Source organism: Dipodomys merriami, unplaced genomic scaffold, assembly GCF_024711535.1.
Source record: "Dipodomys merriami isolate MVZ:Mamm:240054 unplaced genomic scaffold, mDipMer1.0.p SCAF_5, whole genome shotgun sequence".
Taxonomy (NCBI): domain Eukaryota; kingdom Metazoa; phylum Chordata; class Mammalia; order Rodentia; family Heteromyidae; genus Dipodomys; species Dipodomys merriami.
Window position 1 is genome coordinate 33,833,207 of NW_027206068.1, and position 27,866 is coordinate 33,861,072.

The following is a 27,866-nucleotide window of genomic DNA, read 5'->3' on the forward strand; positions in this document are numbered from 1 at the left end:
TTAGAAGCTTAATTAGATTAGCAGTCGAATTCCCAGCAAAGCCTAGCTAGTCTTATGCAATTGAAAGGGAGAAGAACATGTAGCAGGTTCATTTCTGCTTGTTATTTGTTCAACACTGTTTGAAACAGAAATAAATTATAAGGTCCTAGAAGATTAAGATGCTTCAAATACCAGATTTTCTGAATTGCTTAAGAAAAATCTCTTCAGAGTGAACCAAAACCAAAAGACAGATTCACAAAATGTAAATAAAGTGATTAATGGAAGTTAATACCACTATTGTTTTAAGTCCAACACAATCAGTATTACCTAATATTTTGCAATAATTATTGGTAATTCTAAGCATTCTGAAGTAGAATTGTCTCTTTCCTTATTGAATGAGATAAATTGCCTTGTTCGAAAATTGTTTTCAAGAAAAAGTTACATCAAAATATCTTTTTAAAACAAATATTCAGAGCAATAACTCAGAAAATACACTGGGAGTTCGTTTTCCATTTAAAAGCAAGCATATATACAAGAATATAATGGGTTTTAGAGCATTACAAAATCAGCATGAAGTGCTGGGAATGTGGCTTAGTGGTAGAGGGGTTGCCTAGCATGCACGAAGTCCTGGGTTCGATTCCTCAGTACCACATAAACAGAAAAAGGCATAAATGGTGCTGTGGCTCAAGTGGTAGAGTGCCAGCCTTGAGCAAAAAGGGATAGTGCCCAGAGTTCAAGTGCCAGGACTGGCAACAAGAACAATAACAACAACAAATAACCTTCATGATAGATAAATATGTTTTAAGTGGATGAATCTAGTAAACAAAATGCTAGAAGAAATTTGAAAGTCAACATGATCAGAATATATGTTATGGAGTGCTGTACATGTTTTAAAATCCTGATGAGTCTGAAAATGCTTTCATAGCTGAGATCAGCAAACTCAGAAAAAGCACAAAAGTCAGGCAAATACTATAGTACAGAGTAGAAACAGTAATCTAATTATTATATAGCTAATTGAGCTGTTACAAAAATAATATCACAAAAATAATTTCAGGCTAACTTCAGTTTTCTCTCTTGAATGAATTGATATCTTTTTGAAACTGAATTTCTAAACTTAAGGCCACAAAAACCAAGTGCATAGTGTATCACTTTATCACCATATACCTCCCTGATACTGTGTTTAAATCATCCAAAGTTGTAGCATTTGTTTATTTCCATGGCACTGTTTTAATGTAAAGAAGATTATAAAATTTTACCTATAAACTATTCAACTATCTTTGCCAAATCATATCACAGTATTCTAATATTCACTTTAAGGTAAAAACTGAATATTCCATTTCCTCTAGTGTTTACCATGTGAATATAAATGTAAATATAGTTTATCTATAATAAACTGGAGGGTGTTGGCAGCTCATGCCTGCAATCCTGCCTATTCAGGAAGCTGAGATCTGAGGCTCACCATCTGAAGTTACACTGGGCAGGAAAGCCTGGGAGACTTACCTTCAATAAATCACCAAAAAGTCAAAGTGAAGTTGTGGCTCAAGTGGTAGAGTGGTAGCTTGGCAACACCAAAAAACACATTACTGCATATGAAAAGATTATAGTAACAGAAATCTCATACAGACCCTATGTAGTGCTTATTATGGTTATTTCTGATTCAGTCTTTTTCTTCTTTTTTGCCTCTTTCCATTTTCCCTATTTTAGGAATTCTACTAAAATGTTTTAAATGAGATGCTTTCAATCTTATTTTTGTTAATTTTAAAAGCAAACACACAAGAAAACAACTAAAACATGGTTCCATTTATAACAGTTGCCTGTTTCTACATTATAAATAATTCCACCATGGCCAATCCAACCTATTACCATGATGTGATCAAATTTGAAATTGTGAAGCAATACAGAGAGCATATTTTAATAAGTTTCATCATTACCTGTAGCACACACTGCAATGAATATTTGCACTATGAGCATTCATTCTAGGTTACCAAAATATTCAAAGGATGTTTTGGTAAGTTTCAATATATTTGATTCAAGAACTGATAGTGAATTGTTTTTAGCCCAATTAAAGCAATATCAGGTAAAAGTTAAACAATGAAATGAGAAAATATATTTCCAAAAATATTTTATTTAGAATAAAATAAAAAGTATTTTATTTACTACATCAACCTTTACAATAAACATTATTCATTGTAAATGATATTATTAGGAGCTGTCATACAAACACACACACATATAAAAGTTTGATTTTGGAGAATAGAGTAATTATGTAATCTGATAGACAACACAAATTTAGTATTATATAGTCTGAGAATCAACTCTAATATTTTACTAAATAAGTATAATAAAAAGTGTATGTTTGGCCCATTAGCTCTACTATAAAATTCATGACTTCAAAAGCAGAGCTGTAATAAAGCAAATGTGATTTAAAGTAAGCAGCACTAGCAAAGGGTTTGGGCAGGTTTTATGTAAAGGGCCAAAGAGTAAATGTTTTACTATTGTAGTCTATACAAGTTTTGTTATTGTGATAGGAAAGCAGTCAATCTCTGTATACAAATCCATGCCATGGCATTGTTTATTGAAACAGGTGCTAGATGATTTGGATAGCAGGCTATATGTAGTTTGCTGGATTGATCTTAGTTTTTACTGTCTTTGATTCTTTTTAGCAGATTTCAATATAATTTTCTTCTTTTACATGAAACATTAATCCAGATAAGTAAAATTTTTTAGCAAAATTATGTCAGTAAAAATCTTAACTGTTTTTTAAAATAAACATACTCTTGCCGAAAGGACAATGCAATGGAAAATAAAATAAATATGTCTTTGCATGTATCTTCTTTAATATTGCAGTACAAAGTCTCAGATCCATAAGAAGGGTGGCATACCTATACAGCACTCTAGAGAATTTTTTATATTAAAATATGTTCAACATGAGCTGGATGCCCATTGGCTCATGCATGTAATCCTAGGTAATCAGGATGCTGAGATCTGAGGATCATGGTTTTGAGCCAGCCCAGACAGGAAAGTCCATGAGACTCTTATCTTCAATTAACTACCAAAACTCTAGAAGTGGAGTTGTTGCTCAAGGGGCAGAACATTATCCTTGAGCGAAAAACTAAAGGAACATGCTTAGGCCTTGAAGTCAAGCCCTATTACAGACATCCAAACAAAATTTCTACATGAGCACATTCATTTTCCTTCTCTGAGAGATCTCTTATTCTTACCTTCCACGAGTTTCCCTGCTTGTTCTGCACTTCCACCGGGAAGAATCTTGGCAATGTAGGCTCCAATTTCTCCACTCTGTCCAGGGATTTCTTTACCTCCCACAATTCGAATTCCCAATCCATTACCTGTATTTTAAAAAGAGATAAACATTTTAAAAGAATATGATGAGTATAAGAACTCTAAAGCACACAATCCACCTACGTAAATAAGGAAAATGTTACTCAGAGAAAAGAATTCATGCTTATGATAAATTGAATAGATACAATTCAAACTATTTCAATAGACCATTTGAAAACATGTTTATAATCTGTGAATCAGTCATCATTTCACAACCATAGCTTATCAACTATTATTTTTCTGTAAAATAAACCTATTCTAGATTATAAACAAGGATACTTGTCCTTTATGCAACATACCAGATTATTCTGTAATTAGACTTATGGAAATGGGAAATACAAAGAAACTAATTCTAGTAAGTATGAACTGTTGATATTTTATTTAATTAGATAAAACTTGCACACACACACACACACACACACACACACACACACACACACACACACACACACACACACACACACACACACACACACACACACATATATATCAAATATAATTTGGTTCCAAATGTCAAGGTTGTTTTGATGTAAATTGTATTAAAGACAGTAGAATTCTTCACATTTAATGCAGAGATAATTATTTCTTAAATTAAAATTCATTCTGTTTAGTAATTTGAGTATTATTTTAGATTAAGACTTTTGAAAGGTCTCCAGATTTTAACAGTTATTCCTTAACATTTTCTTTCTTGAAAACAAAATTATACACAGCAAATATACAGCCCAGCCCCCCTCCCGCCTTTCTTTCCCTCCCTTCCTTTCTCTTCTTGACTTCATAGTTTAGTAGGGAATTGTGACCCCCCACATTTACTAGGGAGAACATATGGGTGTTAAAAAGAAAAGTTAAGGGCTGGGAAGGTGGCTCAGTGATAGAACGCTTGCCTTGCATGCATGAGGCCCTGGGTTCGATTCCTCAGCACCACAAAAGCAAAAAGAAAAAAGCCGGAAGTGGCGCTGTGGCTCAAGTGGTAGAGTGCTAGCCTTGAGCTGAAGAGCTGAGGGAAAGCGCCCAGGCCCAGAGTTCAGGCCGAGGAGTGGGGCGAAGGGAATATAGTCATGGAGATGGGGGGGAGGGCTGGGAGGGGAAAAACAAAGGAGGAGGCAATAATGCTTGATAGGAAATGTACTCATGTGATTGTAACCCCTCTGTACAGTATTTTCACAATAAAAAACTTATTAAAAAAAGAATTTCATAGCATGTAAATGTCTTTATGATGAAGGCAGTTTCACAAGGTAATTTAATATTCAGAAAACATTATATATTGATCAGAGAAGATTAATGATAAAAGTTACAAAAACAATAAGGAAATACTACTTCTACAAATTTAAAAATTACAATTAAATGCATTATTCTTTATCAGTCTCTTTGTATAGTATGTCTCTATATGTTTTAGTTTTATAAAATATGATATGGTACTAGTAAATGAAATCACTTTTAAATATACTCATGAAACATGAATGTATTTAGGAAAATCTTTACTTTTTAATGAAAGGTTACAGTTTAAGTCTGCATTTGTTTTATACTTTTATTAATGTTATAGTACAAGATTTAGTATTATTGAGTGGTTTGTATTTTCATCATGAAAATAATATATAAAAATGCTTTGAGCCACTAAATTTGTAAGCAGCATTATAAAACAAATGAAAGAATAAAAGGTATATTTTGATTTTTTGTGCATAAATATATGTGATCATTATCTGGGTAACGAAGTCTGCATAATACTTGTTCACAGTAGTAACAACAGTCACTGAACAGTGTTTGAATGTAAGAAAGAAAGAGAAACAGGGCATAAAAAAACAACCTCCTGACTTCCATAAACACAAGGAAGAGCTCAGTTATCTCAGTTCTACAACACTGACGTTCTGCTGTTATAATGTGCATAGCAAGTACCTAGCACCTACGCGTCACTAAATATATTCTTGAATGAACAATAAATGCATTAATATTGAAGCCTATTTTTCACCAAGTGTGACTAATGCATCAATGACAATGATGTTAAAAATACTGTGTGTATAAGGTGATTGAATTTCTAAAATGCTTCTAATATTATATTATCTCACTAAATCTTACAATAAAAGAATAAAAGGGCGTGATCAAAATTAACTTCTCTATAATTCACATGAGAAGAAATAAGGTTTTGATAAGGGTAAGTGCTCAAGGTATCAAGCTGATATATTGGAAAGTTAAAGTGAAGCTCATATTGTTACTTAGAAGAGTATCTTCTGTCTGGTTTGTGTTGGAAGAAATCAGTTTACAAAAGCCAAGTCCAGTCCCTTTTCTCCATTCAATTGCAGATTAATGGGAAATGGGAGGGGTTACAATCATAGGATTAAAAAGAGAAACTACCAAGATATGAAAAGCAAAAAAGCATTGTGAGCAAGATGTTAGTTCAAACCGAGGAGAGGAAATAATTCTGACTTAGACAGCCTACAAGTTATATTGCATAATTAATCTATAGATACAACTGATCAGATAGGAAACAATTTATTTTCTTAGTATAATTTTAATTGATGCATATATTTTTTCACATCCATATATTAGTCTGTCTATCTATCTATCTATCTATTTATCTATCTATCTATCTATCTACCTGTCTATCTATCTATCTATCAACTTTAGGACTATTATAAACACACAAGTTACAAACATGTTTTATATCAGTAATTGAATTAATACTTAGATATCTTCAATACAAATCTGCAAAAGGCAATGTGCATACAGACTTAGTAATTTAATCATTAAAACCACACCTACTATTTTTGTGGGTTTTTGAGAAATTGATAAAGAGAGAAAAATTCTAAGTTTGCTGAGTCACTTTAGGAATATAAATAAAATCCAAGTGTCAAATTAATTTTATACAACAAATTGAAATTGTTCTCATCAAAATCAATTTGCTGTTGGTGAAGGAAGTATTCATATTCAAAACTGTCTATTTACCAATACATTGTATGTGATACTTTGTTCACTTCAGTAATTTAGTACAATTTTTGGTTGTTTCATTATTTTATCTTTTTTTTTTGTATTGACCCCAAATGCTTTATTGTAACTTAGCATTCCTATTTTATTCTTTGTATTTATTAATAAGTTTTTTATTGTGAAAATACCATACATAGGGGTTACAATTACATGAGCAAGGTAATGAGTACATTTCTTATCAAGCATTGTTGCCTTCTCCTTTGGTTTTCCCTTACTATCCCTGCCCTCCTATCTCCATGACTACACTCGCCCCCCCCCCTCCCCTGCCATAGTTGTAAAGTTCGTTTTTCGACATAACATCTTGTACATCTCATTGTTGCAATGGGTCCACTTGTATCCCTATTTAAACAATTTGTTTTTTCCTTTCCCCTCCCCAAATTATACCAACATCAAATACAGTGAAAACAGATGTTATACCATGGGGGAGGGGCATACAAAGCAATAAAAACATCACCTTATAAATATGTTAGAAACAATAGCGAGAAAGAAAAATCACTTGAGTCCTTATCTTGGGGTTCATTTTGCCTAACATCAACTTAAAACAGATGCTGGAGGGGATGTGGATAGAAGGGAACCCTACTGCATTGTTGGTGAGAGTGTAAACTTGTTCAACCACTTTGGAAAGTAGTTTGGAGGCTCCTTAAAGACTCCACATAGAGCTCCCCTATGAACCAATGATCACAAACAAGACCATACTGTACATTTGACTTGGGTTTTATTGTGTATGTACCTTATATTAATATTTTTAAAATTTTATTGAACATCAACATTCATTTTTCTATTTTACATTGAATACATTTACTATAAAATTATTTTGTATTTCATACATATGAAATTATAATGTGCCAATAGTTTTATTCAAATGTCTTAGTATTTTCTTCACAAATGGAAGGAAATATTTTCTCCTTTGTCCAACAAAATACTATAAATTTTCTAATTTTCTTTTTAAACTCTCCGTTCAACATTATGATTTAGTTCTTGTCCATATGATTTTACTTTTTTTAATTTTTATTTTTTTATTGTGAAAATACTGTACAGAGGGGTTACAATTTCATGGGCAAGATAATGAGTACATTTCTTATCAAGCATTGTAGCCTCCTCCTTTGTTTCCCCTTCCCATCCTTTCCCATCCTCCCCCCCCCACACCCAATCCTCCCTGCTATCCTCCTTCCCCCACCAAAGTTGTAAAATTCATTTTTCGACATAAAGACTTGTACATCTCATTGTTGCAATGGGTCCACCTGTATCCCTATTTAAACGATTTGTTTTTCCCCTTCCCCTCCACAAATTATACCGACATCAAATACAGTGAAAGCAGGGGTTATACTGTGGGGGAGGAACATACAAAGCAACAAAGAAATAATCTTATAAATGTGTTAGAAACAATTGCATGAAAGAAAAAAAACATTTGAATACCTATTTTAGGGTTCATTTCCCTAACATCACCTTATCTGACCTTTTCTGCTTGACTCAGACATATACTAGATATTGGAAATAAGGGAAACCATGGGACCTATGTTTCTTTGGGCCTGGCTTACTTCACTTAGTATAATTTATTCCAAGCCTTTCCATTTCCTAACAAATGGGGTAATGTCATTCTTTCTGATGGAGGCATAGAATCCCATTGTGTATATATACCACTTTTTCTTGATCCATTCATCTACTGAGGGGTATCTGGGTTGGTTCCATATCTTAGCTATAGTAAATAGTGCTGCAATAAACATAGACGTGCTGGTAGCTTTAGTGTGGTCTTGTTTGTAAACATTTGGGTAAATGCCCAAAAGTGGGATTGCTGGGTCATAGGGGAGCTCTATGTGGATTCTTTTGAGGAACCTCCATACTACTTTCCAAAGTGGTTGAACAAGTTTACAAGGTTCCCTTCTGTCCACATCCCCTCCAGCATCTGTTGTTTGGACAAATGGGATTGCATGAAGTTGCAGAGCTTCTGTTTGGCAAAGGACATAGCTAGCAAGATCAATGGAAAGCCCACGGAATGGGAGAAGATCTTCGCTAGCCATACAACGGACAAGGGTCTCATACCTAAAATATACCTGGAACTCAAAAAATTACATCCTCCAACAACAAATCTTCAAAGAAACAACTTCCCAATAAATAAGTGGGCTAAAGACTTAAAGAGAAACTTCTGTGAAGAGGAAAGAAGGATGGCCAATAGACACATGAAGAAATGCTCAACCTCCCTTGCCATAAAAGAAATGCAAATCAAAACGACATTGAGATACCACCTCACTCCAGTTAGAATGGCTAAAGTCCATATCATTTTCAAGACAAGGCAGCTGAGACTAAGAGCTTAGATACTTGCCATATTTTGGGCCAGCATTCAAAACAACCAAACTTGGAATTTATTGTTTGGTTTTCCTTGACTTTCATGTTCTTTTATATTCATTGCTCATCAATCTGATTATCAGGAAAATATTCTAAAGGGATTCAACTTTAAAGTAAAGACAAAACCACATTTTTTCCTCATAAAGAAAGCTATTTGCCATTGCTTATTAGCAAACATTTTTAAGCAACTGAAGAAACTAAGCAAACAAGTGCATATGTGTATGTACATAATTCAGCTATAGAGTGTAACCCTTATTTTAGTCCACAGATATATTAATTCATTTTTACATGTATTCCTTTTACTTTTTCAGGTATTTTGCAAATTCTTGGAGACAGGGATACAAGCTTTTTCCTGTATCTATTTCAAATAAGGATGGATGCATTCATATTGTTTGTATTCTTTATGAGATGAATTCATCTCTTTATAGTGGCAGACAGTCCTTTCCTTATTATAACTCTCTAATGTATTTCTAAGGTACTTAAAGTAGATTTTCCAGATATAGAAGGTGAGTAAATTGTGTTTTAACTATCTTTGTATTTAAGTTGATTACAACAGGATAATTTATTGGTGGTGGAGTTTTTTAGTTTACTGTTCAATAGATACATAGATCTATTTTTACTTAAGAGTTTGGACATAAATTTTTCTCTAAATAACTTCTGTTGCATTTTGTGGATTTTCATTGTAAGCATTTGTAACCAAGAAAAAAAGGTGAATGAAATTTTAATATGGTAGAAATGGTTGTACTTCCAACATTATTTCAGAAAACACCTATTATAATTATTATATCTAAAGCCCCCAAATATTTTAAATTTTCACTATTTTTTATATTTTACATAGATAATTTTGACTGATTAATATATATTAACAAGAACAGTTTTACAAATGTAATAATTCCCATTACAAAATCTAGCCTTATAACTATCAGAATAAATATGAGGTTGTTTTTTTCTTTTTGTATGTTTGTCTGTTGGAGTGTTTATTGCTCCTCCTGTTCCCAAGTGAAACCATAATTCGAAACTAATCCAATGTTTTACATATTTTGCAAGTGTTTGAAATACCCATTGATCAACAATTAAAGTGGAAAGTCTGACTAGCTAGCTAGCTAATTTGTGTGTGTGTGTGTGTGTGTGTGTGTGTGTGTGTGTGTGTGTGTGTATGTGTGCATGTGTGTGATACTGGGGATTGAACACACAGCCTTTCATAACCTAGTCAAGTGGTCTGACACTTGAGCTATTCCTCCAACCTTTGTTTGATACAGGGTATTAGTACCCTTGCTGTCTTTGAAGTGAAGATCCTCTTTCATCCACTTTCCACGGAGCTGGGACTACAGTCCCAAAGGACAATAACTACTTTATTGATAGTTTTTTTGATTATTTTTACTTATTTTAACGAAATTTTGGAGTTATTCATATTTATAGTGAGGGACCCAAATTTTCTCCTTTGCCTGCACTCTATCACATGAACCACACCTTCATTGCCGGGTATTTTTGAACATAGAATTTTGTGGCCTTTTAGCTTTGAAGGATGAGCCTCTAGATCTCAGATTTCTGGGTAGCTAGGATTACAGATATGAGGCTCTGGTTCTTGTCTCACAATTTTTTACTACCATAAGTAAATTTCACCATGGAGATTCATTGTATATGTGCACATAATTTCTTTATGGAGCTCACTATACAGTACTCTTTTGCTAGATTTCATTACACTATTTTAATATTTTATAAATATAGATGAAAGTTTTTATCCATGTAAAAATTTCAAACAATAATATTTTATTCAGTCTTAAAGACAGTGCTATAAAAATTGAATTCTTTCACGGAATTAGAGCTGAGTCCCTGTGTTGTTTTTACAACTGGTCATTCACTTTATTTAGGATTCTAGAAATGTCATAATCTCCTTCAGAAAACTAATGTACTTATTTTTGAAGTGTTGACAGGATAATGGGACTATTTTCCTCAATTCCTGAGATAACTCTGAAGACTGCCTATCTTTGAAATGAGTTGATCCAGCTACCTAGAACTGCTATTATGTTTTCTGATGAGTAACTCTTCATAGAGTAGAGGGAGATACATTAGGACTCCAGCTTTCTTTTTTTAAGCATATGAAATCAAGATCATAACGGAAATATGTAGAAATTGTCACAGGAATCTACTTCACCCATAATAACAAAAAGCAGTACAATCAACAACTTTTAGGTGACTAAAGGATCCATAGTATTATGTCATTTTTATTATTTCATTGGGAAATAATTGCTGAAAACTACTGAAATTAAAATACAACTACAAAGATTGAACAGACAAAAATCCTCCCCTAACAGTCAAATATATGATTCACTTTACAAGTAATCGATCATTTGAGCATTTTGAAAGTTGAATAAAAATGGTTAATAAATGAAGGAGCATTTGTTCATCTTGTTTTGGTAAGAACAATATTCTTTTAAATTTTTGTTCTGTATTACATCTATCATCTGCTCACCAGCTCAGGTACATAGTACTTCTACTGAGGAGGGTAGGCCATGGAAACAATAAACTTTGCTATATTAAGGAATAGAGCAAGTAACAGACCTGGAGAGTATTTGGGTGCTATGCATATGTGATTGGAACCAGAGACAGCAATGAGTTGATTTAGGAAGCTAGCCATATCACTGGTTAAAGGAATTCCTGGAATGTACTAAACCCATACCAGAGAAAGCAGAAACTTACCCCCATATCTATGTAAGAGTTATGCATATATATAGCACAGATGAAAAACTAGACAGACTTTTTTAATTGCTTGAGTTTAAATGATAGTCTTAGGACTATCATTTAAAAATAATACATTGCAACAACAGTAATAGTTAAGATTATAATGATGAAGATGATGATAATAACAAAACATTAGCTGAGATAATAGTTATTACTTTGCCAGAGAAAATAAAGTCACTTGTAGAAAATATGAGCCAATGGTGCAATATATATAACAAAATATCAAGGAAAATATGTGATACATGCAAAGAACATAAAAATATTATCCCTACACAAGCAAGAAAGTGACAAAATGTCAAATAAAGTAGGGTCTTTAAACCCTAAGATGTTCTTATCATAAATTTGTTTAAAGAATGAGATGAAATTGTGTTTAAAGAAATAATGTGAGCCTGGTGCTGGTGGCTCAAAACTGTAATCCTAGCTGTGATATTTGAGAATAGTGGTTGAAGCCAGCCCAGGCAGGATAGTCTGTGAGAAACTAATCTTCAATATACTATGCAGAAAAAGCTATGTATGGCACTATAGTTCCAGTGGTAAAGTACAAAGGGGCTCAGGGAGAGACCCTAGACCCTGAGCTCAAGATCCAGCACTGATTTTAAAAAAAGGAAAGAAAGAAAATCAAAAAGAATATGTACATCGGGTATTGATGACTCATGTCTGTAGTCCTAGCTACTCATATGACTAAGAGCTGAGAAGAATGGTTGGAAGTTAACCCAAGAAGTAAAAACTCTAGTTCCAACTTACCAGCAAAATATTGGACTGCAGTTGTGCCTCAACACTGACATCTGAGTGAAAAATAACAAGCAAGAGTACAAGGCCCTGAGTTCAAGACAGAATACCATTATAAAAAGCAAAACAAAGAAAGCAAAGGATAAGGTATAGTAATGTATAAAATAATGTATTAAAAAGTAATGTATAGAAATGGTGACTCAAAAGGCACTGGGGGCTCATGCCTGTAATCCTAGCTAATCAGGAGGCTTAATCTTTGCTGTTGTTGTTCTTAATGTACTTACAATATACTATGTGATTTTTTTTGTTTCTTTTGTATGTTCTTCCCCCAACCCCTGTTGCACTGTATTTGATTCAGGTGCCCTGCATCTTTTTTTTTTTTAACCGCCCCCCCCTTGCCTGCATCTTGTATATACATTTTTCTGATTTGGGGAGGGGAAGGGAAATAACAAAATGCTGAAATAAGGATACAGTTTGGCCTATTCTAACAATGAGATGTACAAGACACTATGTTGGAAAAATAACTTTACAACTTTCGGGGGGGGGTGGGGAGGAGTTGGGGAGGTAGGTAGGAAAGGGTTGGTAGGGGAAAAACAAAGGAGGGGGTAACAATGCTTGATAGGAAATGTACTCATTACCTTACATATGTAACTGCAATCCCTCTGTACAGTATTTTTACAAAAAATATATAAAAATTTAAAAAGTCCAATCATAAAAAGAAAATACCGTAAAAAAGTAAAGAAATTCATTACCCAAACACAAATTATCAAAAGCAGCAAAATAAAAAAGAACCAATGAAATTAACTACTAACTGTTCTCTACATCCTATTTGAGAAGTAAGAAAAAAAGAAGCAAATCTGGAGACAAAACAAAGGAAAACATCTCGTCTGAAAGAAAATGAAAAGAAAAGAAAGCCTCAGAAACCAGAAAAAATACTGGAATCAACATATAGGAAATGGGAAGCACATAATGAGTATAATAGAGAAAATGACAGCAAAAATTTGAGTAAAATTGAGAATTTTTCAAAGATTCTTTTACTATTCTAGAGTCTTTGGAATGTGAAAATTTTCAGGATCAGCCTGTAGATATTGTGAAAGGGGTTGTATTAAAATTATAGGCCAATTTAGAGAGAAATGCTATGTTAACAAGCATATGCATGAGCATATATGATGTCATGGAAGTTATTAACAAGAGCCTGTGAAATTTTTGTGATGACAGAAATTTCTGACACAAAATGTGATGACTGGAAAACATTTGACATTGGTAACCAGTCTACTGTTTCTAAAGACCAGAAAGATTGTAACTACTGAGGAACAGAAAATGATTCATAATTTCCTAAGAAGCCATTGCTGCTAACATCCCAATCTAAACAACATTTATAATGTTCTTTACTGTTATAGTTGTTAATTAGTCTTTCTAACCTTACGGATGCAGTTAGTCTATTATGGAACTGTACATAGCAAATGATTTTTTTAAAATCAGAGTTTCTTTGGCTCATTTCAAACAGCTGTGTTTCTGGAACTGTGAGATGGTGTCCTAAATTATGTGAGAGAGAGAGAGAGAGAGAGAGAGAGAGAGAGAGAGAGAGAGAGAGAGAGAGAGAGAGAGAGAGAGAGAGAGAGAGAGAGAGAGAGAGAGAGAGGAGAGAGGGAGGGAGAGGGAGAGAGGGAGAGAGGGAGGGAGGGAGGGAGGGAGGGAGGGAGGGAGGGAGGGAGGGAGATAGATATTGAACATTACATTTTGTGTTTTTCTGTTCATCTCTCTCCCTAAGCAAAGAGAAAATAGCATTTGTTGAGTGTGTAGAAAATACCAGATTTTGCACTGGGTTCAGTTACAATTATGATCATGGAGGCCATATTTGTTTTACAAGTAAAAATATTGTTAAAATTAAGTGCTAGAATTGAATTTCCAGGTTTGTATGATCACACAACTCATCTATTTTTTCCACTTTGCTAACTCATGTGCTCAGCTGAATAAATAGTATTCTTAAAGTTTTCAAACACTTATTAACTACTTCTTTGTTTCCACATTTAAAAGATTTATTTTCTATTCTTATGAGTCATTAGTCTTTTTCTCCCAAATGATGATCCCTTTTTCCCTAAGATCAGCCCAATATTATTTCTATGAATTCCTTACAAACTGAAACAAGAAACATGAAACTATTTTTCTTTCCAATAAATCAAGTTATGTTTTTACTTCTGAAATGTTTTTGTTCTACATAATTCATATAAAATAGTCTATACTACACTGGTAGTTTTATATGACATAAGAGATAGAAAGCAATTCATCTTCAATAGGTTTATGCAATGAAAATGACAAAACAATGATTATTTTTTCTCTAAGAGAGAAAAATATATTACATATATGTTCTTTTTTTGGAATTTGGTTTATTATAGTCAATTTTATTCAATTTTGTTTCATCTACTTCTGTACCATTTTCAACATTTAATCTATTTTGAAGTAAATTCTGGACATAATGTATCATTTTATCTCTATTTTTGTACATATCTTTAAATTATTGGTAATTACAGATAACATGAATATATTGTATTTTTTGAGGTGCTGGGGATCGAATCCAGGGCCTTGTGCAGGCTCAACAAATGCTCTATCATTGAGTTCTATTCCCAACCTCACATACTGTAGTTTAAAAAAATATTCAGAGTGGAGATAAAATGTCCCTAGCACAAACATAACTGAGGTAACAGAGAATTTATTTAGCCATAGTTAGTCATTGTACAATGTGACTATACTTCAAAACATCATATTGTGGGGTGGGAATGTGGCTTAGTGTTATGGTAGAGTGCTTGACTAGCATGCATGAAGCCTTGGGTTTGATTCCTCAGAACCACATAAACAGAAAAAGGTGGAGGTGGCACTGTGGCTCAAGTGGTAGAGTGCTAGCCTTGAGCTCAGAGAGACTCAGGAACAGTGCCTTGGGCCTCAGTCTTGAGTGTGGCAAACATACACACACACACACACACACACACACACACACAAACAAACCACAAAAATACCCACCAAGTTGTACAAGATAAATACATATAATTTTATCATCAACTTGAATACAAATTTCTTAATTAAAAACAAATTGGCAACTTTAGCTAAAAAATAACAATAGTCAATTACAATAACAGATATTTAGTTAATCATACTAGGTTTTGGCTTAGCCAACAAATGATATAGGGAAGAGCCAAGAGTATAAATACTCCATCAATTTGGCTGCTACTAGATGTTGTTTATGATTGTAACTTCTGGCTCTAGCAGTGCATGTACATATATTTGGAGTTCTAAAGAGCTTTTTGGAAACATTAATTTTGTAATCATTTCCTAAAGATCGATGGAATATATATTTAATCAATGCAGAGCAAATAAAAACATGTAAAAGAACTGTATTATTTTAGGTGGATATCAAGAGAAAAAGTGATATGGAGAAAAATGATATAGTATAGCACTAGAAAATTTATTATTCAAAGAAGCAATCTTCTCACTTTCAAATTATAGATAAAGAGGAAACTGAATTCAGTTTTTGGTCTCTATTCATCACAAGAAATCAATAGCATTTATTTGTGCCATTTTCTTATTTTAAACTTTTCTTCCAATTGAAGCAAAAGAAAACAAACATGATCATCAAAATATAATTAAGACAGAAGTAATAATCTTTTATATGGAATAAAAGTAAGAATGAAGGTATGAAACATATATTGATAATTTAGGAAAAATGCTTCAAGGTTTTTTTTTTACATTTTTAAAAGTTTTATTGTTAAGATTATTGTATAGGGTCACAGTTACATGAGTAATGCAATGAGTGCATTACTTGTTGATCATTGTTACCCCTTCCCTGCCTTGTTTTTGCCCCACTATCCCTTCCCTCCCCCATCTCCCGCACTCCAATCCCCTCCTCCGCACCCCATGCCACCTGAAGTTGTAAAGTTCATTTCCAACATACTGCCCTGTGGGTATCTTTGTTGAAATGGGTCATCCTGTGTCCTTGTTTCAGAGTTTTTTTTAATTCCCCTCCCCCTTCCCAGATTAGACATATGTATATATAAGATGCAGGGTATCAAAATCGAGTGTAGTGACAACAGGGGATATGCCATAAGGGAAAGAACATACAAAGGAAACAACAACAACAACAACAACAAAATAAAATCATATGGTACATTTAAAACAATAACAATAAAGACAGACCTCTTGTGTTCTATATCTTGGGTTCATTTCACTTAGCATCATCTTCTATGGTCATTTGTACATGGTTTTTGAGCTTTTCAGCTCATCTGATGAGATTATCCTGTATGTATACTAATTATTTCAAATAAGGGAAATCATGGCACCTAAATTTCTTTGGGACTGGGTAACTTTACTTAATATTTCCATTTCCTAACAAATGGGGCGGTATTGTTCTTTCTGATGGAAGCATAGAATTCCATTATATGTATTTGTACACACACACACACACACACACACACACACACACACACACACACACACACACATATCACATTTCCTTGACCTACTCATCTACTGATGGGCATCTGTGTTGGTTCCATATCGTAACTATGGTGAATATTGTTGAGATCAACATAGTTGAGTTGATACTTTTAGTATGGCCTTGTTGTTGATTGTTTTGGTAAATGCCGAGAAGTTGGATTGCTGGGTCATAGGGGTGCTCTATGTATAATCTTTTGAGGAACCTCCATAGTGCTTTCCACAGTGGCTATCATTCATCTTTCAAAATAATTTTGGCATCACTGTAAAGTGTTATATTGTTTTGCTTATGAGATAGCATAAACTGAAATAATTTCTGCAAGTAATAACATCTGCAAAAAGTGCTCCTGGATTTCGAGATTCACCTCTGGATTTTTATCATCACTTAAAATGCAGTGTAAATAACAAAAAAAAAGGAAGTTTAAATTATCTTCTTTCGGTATAATTACTTAATCTAACAAAGAAAACAACCTTAGACTCCTAATTGACTCATTCTCTATGAAACACGGAGGAAAATTACTCAAAGAAAAACTATTTCACATGTGGATTTATCAAGGTCTCAAATCTCCAGCAGTAACAACTATTGAAGAGATAGATCACTCTTTTGTTACAATTAGTGTTTGCAAAAAACAAAAGCAGCCCCCAACAACAACAAGGTAAAACCAAACAGTATAAATACCATACTAGATCTAGTGCTTACCCATATATTCATGCAGGCATGAATACTGCATATATATATGCACACACAGAATATATATGAATATTTTGTATTGATATCTTGGGTCCATAAAATGCACAAAATGTAAAGTACTTGAGTAATAATAGAGAGAATATTCAATCTTTGAAATTTTATTAACTTCAAAAAATGTATAACATCTCACTCATTTATAGAATGGGATAGTTTTTGTAAAATAAAAGTTCTAGCTTTCTGAAGTTTCAAGCTTATGAAATACAAAGTAAGACTAATGAACTACTAGGTTTCAGTACATGATGAAGTCACAAAAATTAAGTGCAATGTGAAATTCCAGATTAAATTTTGCAACAATCAGATGTACAAGACTTTATGTCGAAAACAAACTTTACAACTTTGGTGGGGTGGGGGGCAAGGGGAGGATGGGAAGGGATGGGAAGGGAAACAAAGGAGGAGGCTATAATGCTTGATAAGAAATGTACTCATGGGGGCTTTGAAGGTGGCTCAGTGGTAGAGCGCTTGCCTTGCATGCCTGAGGCCCTGGGTTCAATTCCTCAGCACCACATAAGCAAAAAGAAAAAAGCCGGAAGTGGCGCTGTGGCTTAAGTGGTAGAGCGCTAGCCTTGAGCTTAAGAGCTGAGGGACAGCGCTCAGGCCCAGAGTTCAGGCCCCAAAACCAGACCAAAAAAAAAAAAAGAAAAAAGAAAAAGAAATGTACTCATCTTGCCCATGTAATTGTAATCCCTCTGTACAGTATTTTCACAATAAAAAAAGGATACAGGTTGACCCATTGTAACAGTGAGATGTACAAAACACTATGTAAAAACAAACTTTAAAATTTTGGTGGGTCAGGGGGTAGGGGGTTTTAGTTGTGGAGGTAGGAGGGAAGGGATGGTAGGGGAAAAACAAAGGAGGAGGCAACAATGCTCAATAAGAAATGTACTCATTACCTTGCTCATGTAACTGTAACCCTTCTTTACAGTATTTTTACTATAACAAACATAAAAAATAAAAATTTTCCAAGTCTTTCTATTTCCTAACAAAAAAAATTGTACCATTAAAAAAAGTAGTGAGTTGTTGAAGAAACTCACAATTTGTATAAGACATATATGCATTAATAACACCAAAGCAATGTCAATATGGGGGAGTTGATCATATTAATATAGTCAGATATTAACATTAGGGCAGCTGGACAAACTATAATGAGAAGAATCATCTGAACTATTTTCTGGAAGTCTAAAATTATTTCAAAATAAAAGTTTAAAAATTTCATCAGTTTTACTTTATAAAAGGACATAACTAAATACAACCAGAAAAATAAACAGTATAAATACTAAGTCCAATGGACTTTATTCATTAGAAAAATTCAAGACAATTAGGGAAATATTTTTTTATAATTAATAATAATATAATAATTTTAAATTACTAATTTGAACAATAACTACAAATTATTATGAAATCATGATAGAAACTAGGCACAAGAGATGGGACTATACAAGAAAAGCTAAAACAGAAAATTCTCCAGGGCCTCCAATATTTAAAGAGAAAAAAAGTATATCAGATAACAAAGAGACAAGTATTGACCATGGGAGAAAGAGATCAGAGAAAATACCGAATCATAATTAAAACTTCCAACTCATAGCAGGCCTAAGCCCCATGGGCGGAACCATTTCAATAAATACTCAAACACCAAAGGCTAATGCTATCATTCTTACTCTAGAGAAAACCCACTTTCAGTCTATTGAAAGGATATTGTATCAGATACTTGCTGAAAAGTAAATGAACTAAAAACAGGGAAATGGCTATCATCTCTGCCTCCAGTTTGTATTTGTTTTTCTCTTAAACCACTTTCCATAGTCACTTTACAATCACCTTGGGTTCTGAGAAGGAAGGAGTGACACATGTTTATTTGGGAAAGATAACTAGGCCTTATGAATCACAGAACCTTGCAGGATAGACCACTCCCTAACAAGGTCACTCACCTAGAATGATGAGGCTGCACCCTGAAGCTAGAGGAAACATCTCCCAGGGACCAGATCTGCTGCCCTCCAGTGATGACAGCCATAACAACACCTCCAAAACTCAACTGAGATATTGACCAGTGAGGCTACACCATACTGGAGTTCTATGCATATCTTTTGTCCCTTGTCACTAAATTTTCCTATTCATATCTCAAAGATGGCAGAGGATGTAGTGAAGTGGCATGCTCATGCCATGTAATAACTCTCCTTTCCCTGATATTCATCCCTCCTCCTTTAGGCAAGAGTGGCCAGGTCTCACATATTCTTTTCCTATTAGACTATCTTACCACTCACTACTATTTGTATCTTGCTTTAATCTTTGCCTTATCAGACATAAGATCGAAGGAGATAGCTGTGCCCCCTTTTGTATCAGTATGCACTTTAAAATGCAGAAAAGAAGGGTCAAATCATTTATTATACAGTGACCCCTCATGCTAAAGTTTGTGGCTTTTTTTGCTAGAATAGATAGCCTGCTTATTTTTGGACATTTTCTAGAACACAACTTTTGATATAAAATATGAGTTTCTAAAATTTAATGAGTAATATAAATGAAAGCTCATCATACATCAGTCTGCTATTTGAATAAAGAAGACTGGATTATTTGATTTAATTTACCTGAAACGGTGTGATCTTTAGAGTCCCTGGTTATTTTTATCCTGGCATGAGGAAAGATGTAGTGCATAGTTTTCCCATTCATCTGTATGATCTAAGGCACATATAAGAAGAAAAATCAGTGTTAAACACACTTAAAATGCAATATGCACTTGCTCACTCAAAGACACATCAATCAAATTAATGAAAATACATCAGAACATTCTCAAATGATAAGTTTAAGCATCTTTCATTAATATAATATAATGATTAAACTAGCTTTTCCAAACTTCTAAACAACTGGTCTTGCAAACTGATTTATTGCATATGGGAACTTGGTGAATCTAACAGGTCTCAAAGAAGTCCATTACCAGAGCATATATAGTCATTGATGACTATGAATAGATAATGTATATGGAATATTGCCAACTAGTGATTTTGCTCTTCTCAGCCTAGGCATTTCTCATCTTGATCAAGTAAGTGATGTTTGTATAGGAAATGAGATTTCCCTATTCCACATCTCTATTATCACAATTACAATTTCATTATGCTTAAATTAGTTGTTTATTTTGGTATTATTCTTCTGCTAAGTGCATCAACTAGAAGTTGCAATGTATGTGGATACTAATTTTTGCCTAAATAAAGCCATTATTCATTTCAACACTTTTTGAAGCTTGCTTTGTGCACAAAAGTTGTATTATTGACCGGATTATTTCTCATTTAGTATAAAGTTCTTTAGAGTAGAAGTAACACTTGAAGCTACTGTTGCAAGTCTGTGATTTCAATTCTCATTACTGAGAGTTGAACTTGACAGTATTATATTAACTTGACAGTACAATATTATCTCTGCTTCCACCTGGTGAAAAGTCATTTCTGAAACAAAAGTAAATTAGTGAATGCAAATTTGTGCCTATGGTTTATGGAGCTTTACTTTCAAAAGAGATTTGTGAAATGAGAAATAGTATCCATATCTAAAAATGCTATTATTTTTTATTTAAATTACAAATGAAAGAAAGTTTAATAAATAGATATTTCATACTGCTATTTTCAAATACATTTAAGAAATATGTAGGACTATTATCTGAACTTATTGAACAGAAGTTAAAGCCAATGAGATGCACATTTTGTAAAGAAACGTTCCTAGAAAATTTATCTGGTCTTCATGTACTGCAAGAAACCTTATTAAAGGAGCAAAGCTCTAGTAAGTCGAATTAAAAAAATTCTTTCTCCCATGATTTGCCTACTGTTCTTTTTTCTCTCTCTTATCTGTCTGACTCTCACTTCCTCTAATATACTTAAATTATTTCATACTTTGTTACTTCTTCCTTACTAGTGTTCCCATATATACATATATGTATGTGTGTGTAAATATGTGTATATATCTGTGTATATAGACACATGTACAAATACATAGAGGCTGGTGATTACATAGTGCATCTTTGCACAGTTTAGAAAAGCAAGCACGTTTCTAAATTTAGTGTGTTTGTTGTTATTTATCAGTACTGAAGTTTCAACCTAGGCCTTTGCATTTGCTAGGCAAGTGCTCTAAACTTGAATTACAAATCTAGCCTTATTTTCTTTGATTATATTTAAAATAGGGTATCACTTTTGGCCCAGGCTTTCCTGGATGATGATCCTCATACTTACATTTCCTACTACAGTTTGAATGACAGATCCATGCCAATATGCTCATAATTTTCTGTTGAGATAGGGGTCTTCCAAACTATTATTTCCCTAGCTGGCCTGCACTTGTGATTCCTCCAATATTAGCTTCCTCTTCAGATACACCCAGCTATTCATTAGGATGGGTTCTAGTTAACTTGACCAGTCTGGTCTCAAATCCCAGTCCTCCAGATCTCTACCTTCCAAGTGGCTAGAATTACAGGTGTGAGCTGCCAGCACCTGAACATTGTTTTTTACCAGTTTTATTTGCTAGTTATTTTTCTAATTCATATCTATGAAGGGATGTCAAACAGCTTGATTTCCATGAATGTTGCTTTCAGATTATCTCTACACAACCACCTGTAATTACTATGATTGTTTAGAACCAGCTTCATGATTGCACTTAATAAAAAAGTATAAGAATTTTAGGATGAATATGATGAAGGGTCTGTAATGAGCAGACGTGTCTTTTCTCATATATATAACAGACAGATGTCAACATTTTTTCTAGCAGTTGCAAACGAATGTTGAGAAAGTCCTCTGGATATGGATATAGTGTTGCTTTTGCTAATGAGAAGGAACAAGGCCAGGGGAAGAACTGGATTGAATGGTGCTCCAAGGGTACACTGTACCCACCTTTTAGAAGATATTAGTTTTATGGGATTAAGTATCTAACGAAAGATATAAAAAGTAAATGAGGTTAGATGATCTCATAACTTCACAAAGCAGAATTGGATTTCTACTGAAGCATTGAGGGATTACACATAAGTATAAACATGTATGCAAAACAGACATGAATTTATACATTTTTGTCATTTACTAGTTAATATGATTGTGAGTCTAATAAAAATGTCCAACCATTCTTTTCTCCTTGTGTTATGCTTTGTATAAAATATCTAAAGCAAATAAATTAGTGTTTGAATTAGTTGATTTGGTTTTATCTCTTTTGCCTCCAGAACACTTTATGAGCACGAACTCTTGTTTTTTTTTTGTTTTTTGTTTTTTGTTTTTTATAATGCTTCTAGACTCTCTCTTTTATTTTAAATTTTATTGTAAAGGTGATGTACACAGGGGTTACAGTTACATAAGTAAGGTAATGAGTCCATTTCTTTTTGAACAGTGTTACCCCCTCCCTCATTTTCTCTCACTCCCCCACCACACCCAATTCTAGATTCTTGATTCGGTATTGAGAAGATTTAGAAGAGACATTGGACCTGAATTAGAATTCCTGAATGATGATGATTTGAGGAAGATTTGGTTTTGTTTTTCTTTTTACAAAGGATCCAAATACAAATGTATTGGTAAGATGCCAGGTAATCTTGGGGGATTTGCACTTTGGGCTAGGTGCAAAGTAGTAATGGAAAGAAATGTCCTCAGAATCAAGAAGGCAAGTCCTTTAGGGAAAACCACATCGAGAAACACAATAAACTTCAGATAAGGGACTTAGCCAGCTCACACTGACCTTACAGGGAAGAAACAACCCCACCTACTTCTGATCTCCCATCAATACTTGCTACTGACATACCCAAAGGGTAATTGCTACCTATGTTAACCTCTCAAGCAAGCCTTGTGGACAGAGAGCCAGGGCAGATGACAAAGGTAAAGAAAGGCTCTTAGGGAAGCCAAGAAAATAAATCTGTATCTCTCTCTCCAGGAGCACGAACTCTTATTATGCATATGTTTTCAAATAAAAGCATTTTCAGTTTATTGGTATCTAGAGCTTAATATTATCTTGTATGATCTAAGAATTGAATAAAATTAAAATAACAGTTTGCTGTCCTCCAGATCCAAATACATTTATGATGAGTTAAAGAGGAAGCCAGTGCTTAAATTGTAATGCTACAAAGCATGAATTTTGAACTTTATATAATCAAACTCCAAAATGTTATGGAATTAAAGTATATGTGACATTTTATATAGTTTATATTTAGAAAAAAACTACCAGTAAAAACAAATTATTGCCACAATATTCGATTTAACTGTCACTTGTTTGGGCAATGCAGAAGTTATGACTCTGGTCCAAACTAGTTTCTAGATGCAGGCAATCTTCCCTTTTCTTGCCTGTGTAGTGGCTATGTGGCTGTTCATAACTAACTTATAACATTGTGTATTTGCATTTTGCTAACTACATATAATTTGTCTAGTTTGTGGATGCCCAAGTAAAGATGTAATTAAACAAATTAAAACTGTTAATAGCAAGAAAATCCATATTAGGCTATCACATTCACCTAACAATTATCCTTATGTTTTCTACTTTACTAAATATTGTAAAATATTTGATCTGAAATATACTCTCAGCATATTTTTTAATACTACCATTAAAGTATGTGTTGTATATGATTTACTCAAAAGAAAATAACTGTAAGTCTATATACATTGGTTACAGTAAATTAGGAACAAAGCTTTTAATAGGACTATCCATATTTCATCTACCTAAACAGACAACTTTAGAATGTTTTTTTGAGGGCTAGCACAGATTACATTCTCAAGTAATATCAGATAGATATATGAGTTGGAAAACTCCATTTTGAGTACCTAAGAAAAGGTAGTGTTAGGTGAAAAATGTGCAGAAGAAATAGCTTTATTCCCCATAGAAATCCAATGTATATAGCAGTGTTACTATGATTAAAAACAATAACAACCGTGGCTATAGTTCCTTTCTCTCTCTCTTTCTTTCTTTCTTTCTTTCTTCCTTTCTTTCTTTCTTTCCCTTCCTTCCTTCCTTCCTTCCTTCCTTCCTTCCTTCCTTCCTTCCTTTCTTTCTTTCTTTCTTTCTTTCTTTCTTTCTTTCTTTCTTTCTTTCTTTCTTTCTTTCTTTCTTTCTTTCTTTCTTTCTTCTTTTATTTTTGGGGCGGTGCTGGTCTTGGGGTTTGAACTCAGGGCCTAAGCACTGTCCCTGAGCTTTTTCCTGTTCAAAGCTAACGTTCTACAAATGGAGTTATAGCTCCATTTTTGGCATTTTGCTTGTTCAATGGAGATAAGAGTCTTATAGACTTTCTTGTCTAGGTTGGTTGGTTGGTTTCAAACTGGGATCCTCAGATCTGAGCATCCTGAGCCATGAACCACCAGGCAAAGCCGTTTCATTTTTATTGGCATTGTGTAGGAATGTTGGAAATACTGAACATTAGAGAAATGATATTGGTAATACATAAAACATTATTACATATATTCTTAAAATATATTTGAGGATGTTATCTTCAATAGACAAATTACCATTCTAGAAATTGGTGATTAAAAAGCAAATTTAATATTTCAAAGGTTGTTTAAATAATTTTATTTCATGACTATATTCCTAGTCAGACTGTTTTGTAGAGAGTAGAACTATAACTAAAATACAATTTTAAGAGTATCAATATTAGCTAAGAAATGCATAATTCAATATCACCCAATATACTAAAATAAAGTACAAAGAAGGAAAGCGTATTGACAAGTTTATAGTAAAAAAAAATTCTGAATTTAAATACATCAAAGACGAAAATTTAAAAAGAGAATTAAAATATGTAGAAAAGAATATCCAGCTGGGCGCTGGTGGCTCATGCCTGTAATCCTAGCTAATCAGGAGGCTGAGATCTGAGGATCACAGTTCAAAGCCAGCCCGGGCAGGAGAGACCGTGAGACTCCTATCTCCAATAAACCACCAGAAAAAAACTGGAAGTGGTGCTGTAGCTCAAGTGGTAGAGTGCTCCCCTTGAGCTGAAGAGCTGAGGGACAGCGCCCAGGTCCAGAGTTCAAGCCCCACGGCCGACAAAAAAAAAAAAAAAAAAAGAATATCCAATGTTTCTAGAAAATGAGATAACATAGTAAAGGATATTCTAATTAACATTTCAAAATATGTTCATAAAAATTGAAGCTTCTGAGCAAGAAGTCTAAGATGTATTACAGTACTTGCACAGCAAAATATTTGTTTTGGTTTATGCAATATGATTAACACTCTGTGAATTAAAGTCATAGTAAATTAGAATACAGTAAATACTTTTGAACTACCTCAGCTTCAAATTATTATTATTAACTCTACCAGCAATTCACTAAATAGGATAATTTATATGTTAGTGAATAAATAAGCTACTTCTTTGGTGGGTATTGTAATAATCATAATGATTTGTAACCTAGAAGTATCTGTCATGCTAGGGCATCAATTTAAGGCCACTGAGTTTACTAAACCATTACCTTCAATTTACCAACCCTTTGTGTCTTAGCAGTCTTCAAGTTTCAACTCAAACATAACTTCAGTTGCTTTAAAATAAGTTGATAAATTTTGTTATAGTTATCTAATTATAAAACTTATTTCTACTTTGATTTCTTCCTTATTCACTTTATGTTAGTGGCTATATAGAGATAATCCAGACTATGATTACAAAATGCTGAATGTCTACATATAGTGTATCTTTTCCTCCATAAAACTCTCTCTTCTGAGTTGGCTTAGACATCTTCATATTTGTTATATTTTAGACTGAACATATGTTTATGGGAAATACTGAAAATTATACAAATCTAACTTACCTGGTATTCTTTAAGCTCTTCAAGAACACCACATAATATCAGTGCTGGGTATAATACAAATTTAGTAAATATCTAATGGATAATGCAAGCATTCAAATTGTCTGATGGAAGTAACACAGCTATGAGACAATGCCAATCAGAGGGAATAAAATCTGGAAATACTTAAGTTATCGAAAAAAAATACATGGGATCTTGAATGATAAAGGTTTAATATAACTGAAATCATATTCAAGCACAAATGAATCTTTTCTTATAGAAAAAATCTAACAGATAGCTAAATTCAGCACTTACTTGCTCTTGATGTTGACTGAGTGGTCTAGAGTGCACCAATCTTTCTGGTAGTTTTCGGTCCAGTCCATGTCCATTTTCCAAACGAGAGTCCCTGGGCTTATCAAACCAATCCGTTTCTTCACGACGCAAGTGATAGGCTTTAGAGACCAAGGAAACATCATACATTGCAACTGCAACTAATCAGATGATGAAGGGTAGCAGATAGATGCTCTGCAGTACTCACATGCACTAGGCTTGTTAACAACACACCCACATTGCAGATACATCATCCCATGGAATGAGAAATGTCATTTTCATTATCAGATTAAACATAAAATTAGGCTAAAATTTCACGGCAAAGAATAACTAGAAAAATTATGGACACAGCTGTTCCAACATCTCAGAGTAAAACAAAACAAAAATCACATTTTAAATTAGGACACATGAAGATTTCAGTCACTTAGCCACTACTACATAAATCCTGTATCAATATGGGGCTACTGGGTTTTGCAATAAGTGAATTTTCATTAAACATACCATTAAAAAAATTAAATTTATTTTTGTTTATGTGGTACCAAGGAATAAAACCCAGGGCCTCATGCATGCTAGGTAAGCAGTCTACCAGTAAGCCAAATTTCCAGCCCTAAATGTGCCATTTCTCTGACATTCACAATAGAAAAATAATTTGTTTCTAAGAGTATCCTACGTGTTACTGCTTAGAATATTTGTCCCAAGAATACATGGTGGCTTAATATGTAAAATATTTCTATTAAAATCTTAAAATTTTAAAGCAACGTTCAGAACATTGAGAATTAATTGACTGTATTTCTTATAATTCACTGCAATAAAATTTTATACCATGAAGTATTTTTGAAAATGTATCTATCTTTAAAGTACACAATAACTATTTAAAATTTCCATCTCATTCTATTACTATTTTCAAGGTCTCTTAAGGCTATTAGAGTGATTATAAATACTATTATAAATCCTTTTTATAAATTCTAGTACAAGCAACTTCACTTTGGATGGGAGTGGAGCTCAGGGGATAGAATGACTGGCTACCAAGTGAAAAGCCTGAGTTGGAACATTAGCACCACCAAAATTTTTTTAAATGATACCATAAATTGCTATTTTTGTAATTAAGGCCCCTAATTAATAGTCCTTGGCAATACAATGCTGCCTCCTAAATGGAACATGAATTGACCCTTCTTAAAATGTACATTTTGAAAGGTTTTTGCATCATATATAATACTACATAATGAGCTTTCTCCTCTATCCCATCATGATCTATTCACCTTTCTACCTCTTGGATTACATTTTCTTACAAAAATTGCAAGCCAGTTTCTGCAAGCCAATTCCATCATTTCTATGCTGACAAGACCGACAACTCAGTGTACCTACCACAAGTTGTCTCTATACCTATGACTTTGCTCATTGCTGCTTTTTAATAACATTTTTCTCCAATAAATGTGGAAGAGAGATTATGTGTCACTGGTTATTCATTCTTAGATTTGAGAAATAAATAGTATTTCTCAATG

The 27,866-nt window shown here is 33.5% G+C and overlaps 1 protein-coding gene across 5 annotated transcripts in view; it reads right to left on the minus strand.

Moving 5' to 3' along the window:
• Positions 1–27,866, minus strand: part of Pclo (piccolo presynaptic cytomatrix protein) — a 295,748-nt gene that overhangs the window by 98,314 nt on the left and 169,568 nt on the right. For all 5 annotated transcript variants that reach the window (XM_069996365.1, XM_069996364.1, XM_069996366.1 and 2 more), the window contains exons 8-10: positions 26,350–26,486; positions 19,921–20,011; positions 3,201–3,326 (exon numbers count right to left, since the gene is read on the minus strand). In XM_069996365.1, coding sequence (XP_069852466.1) covers positions 3,201–3,326; positions 19,921–20,011; positions 26,350–26,486 — 354 coding nt within the window. The remainder of the gene's footprint in view (positions 1–3,200; positions 3,327–19,920; positions 20,012–26,349; positions 26,487–27,866) is intronic.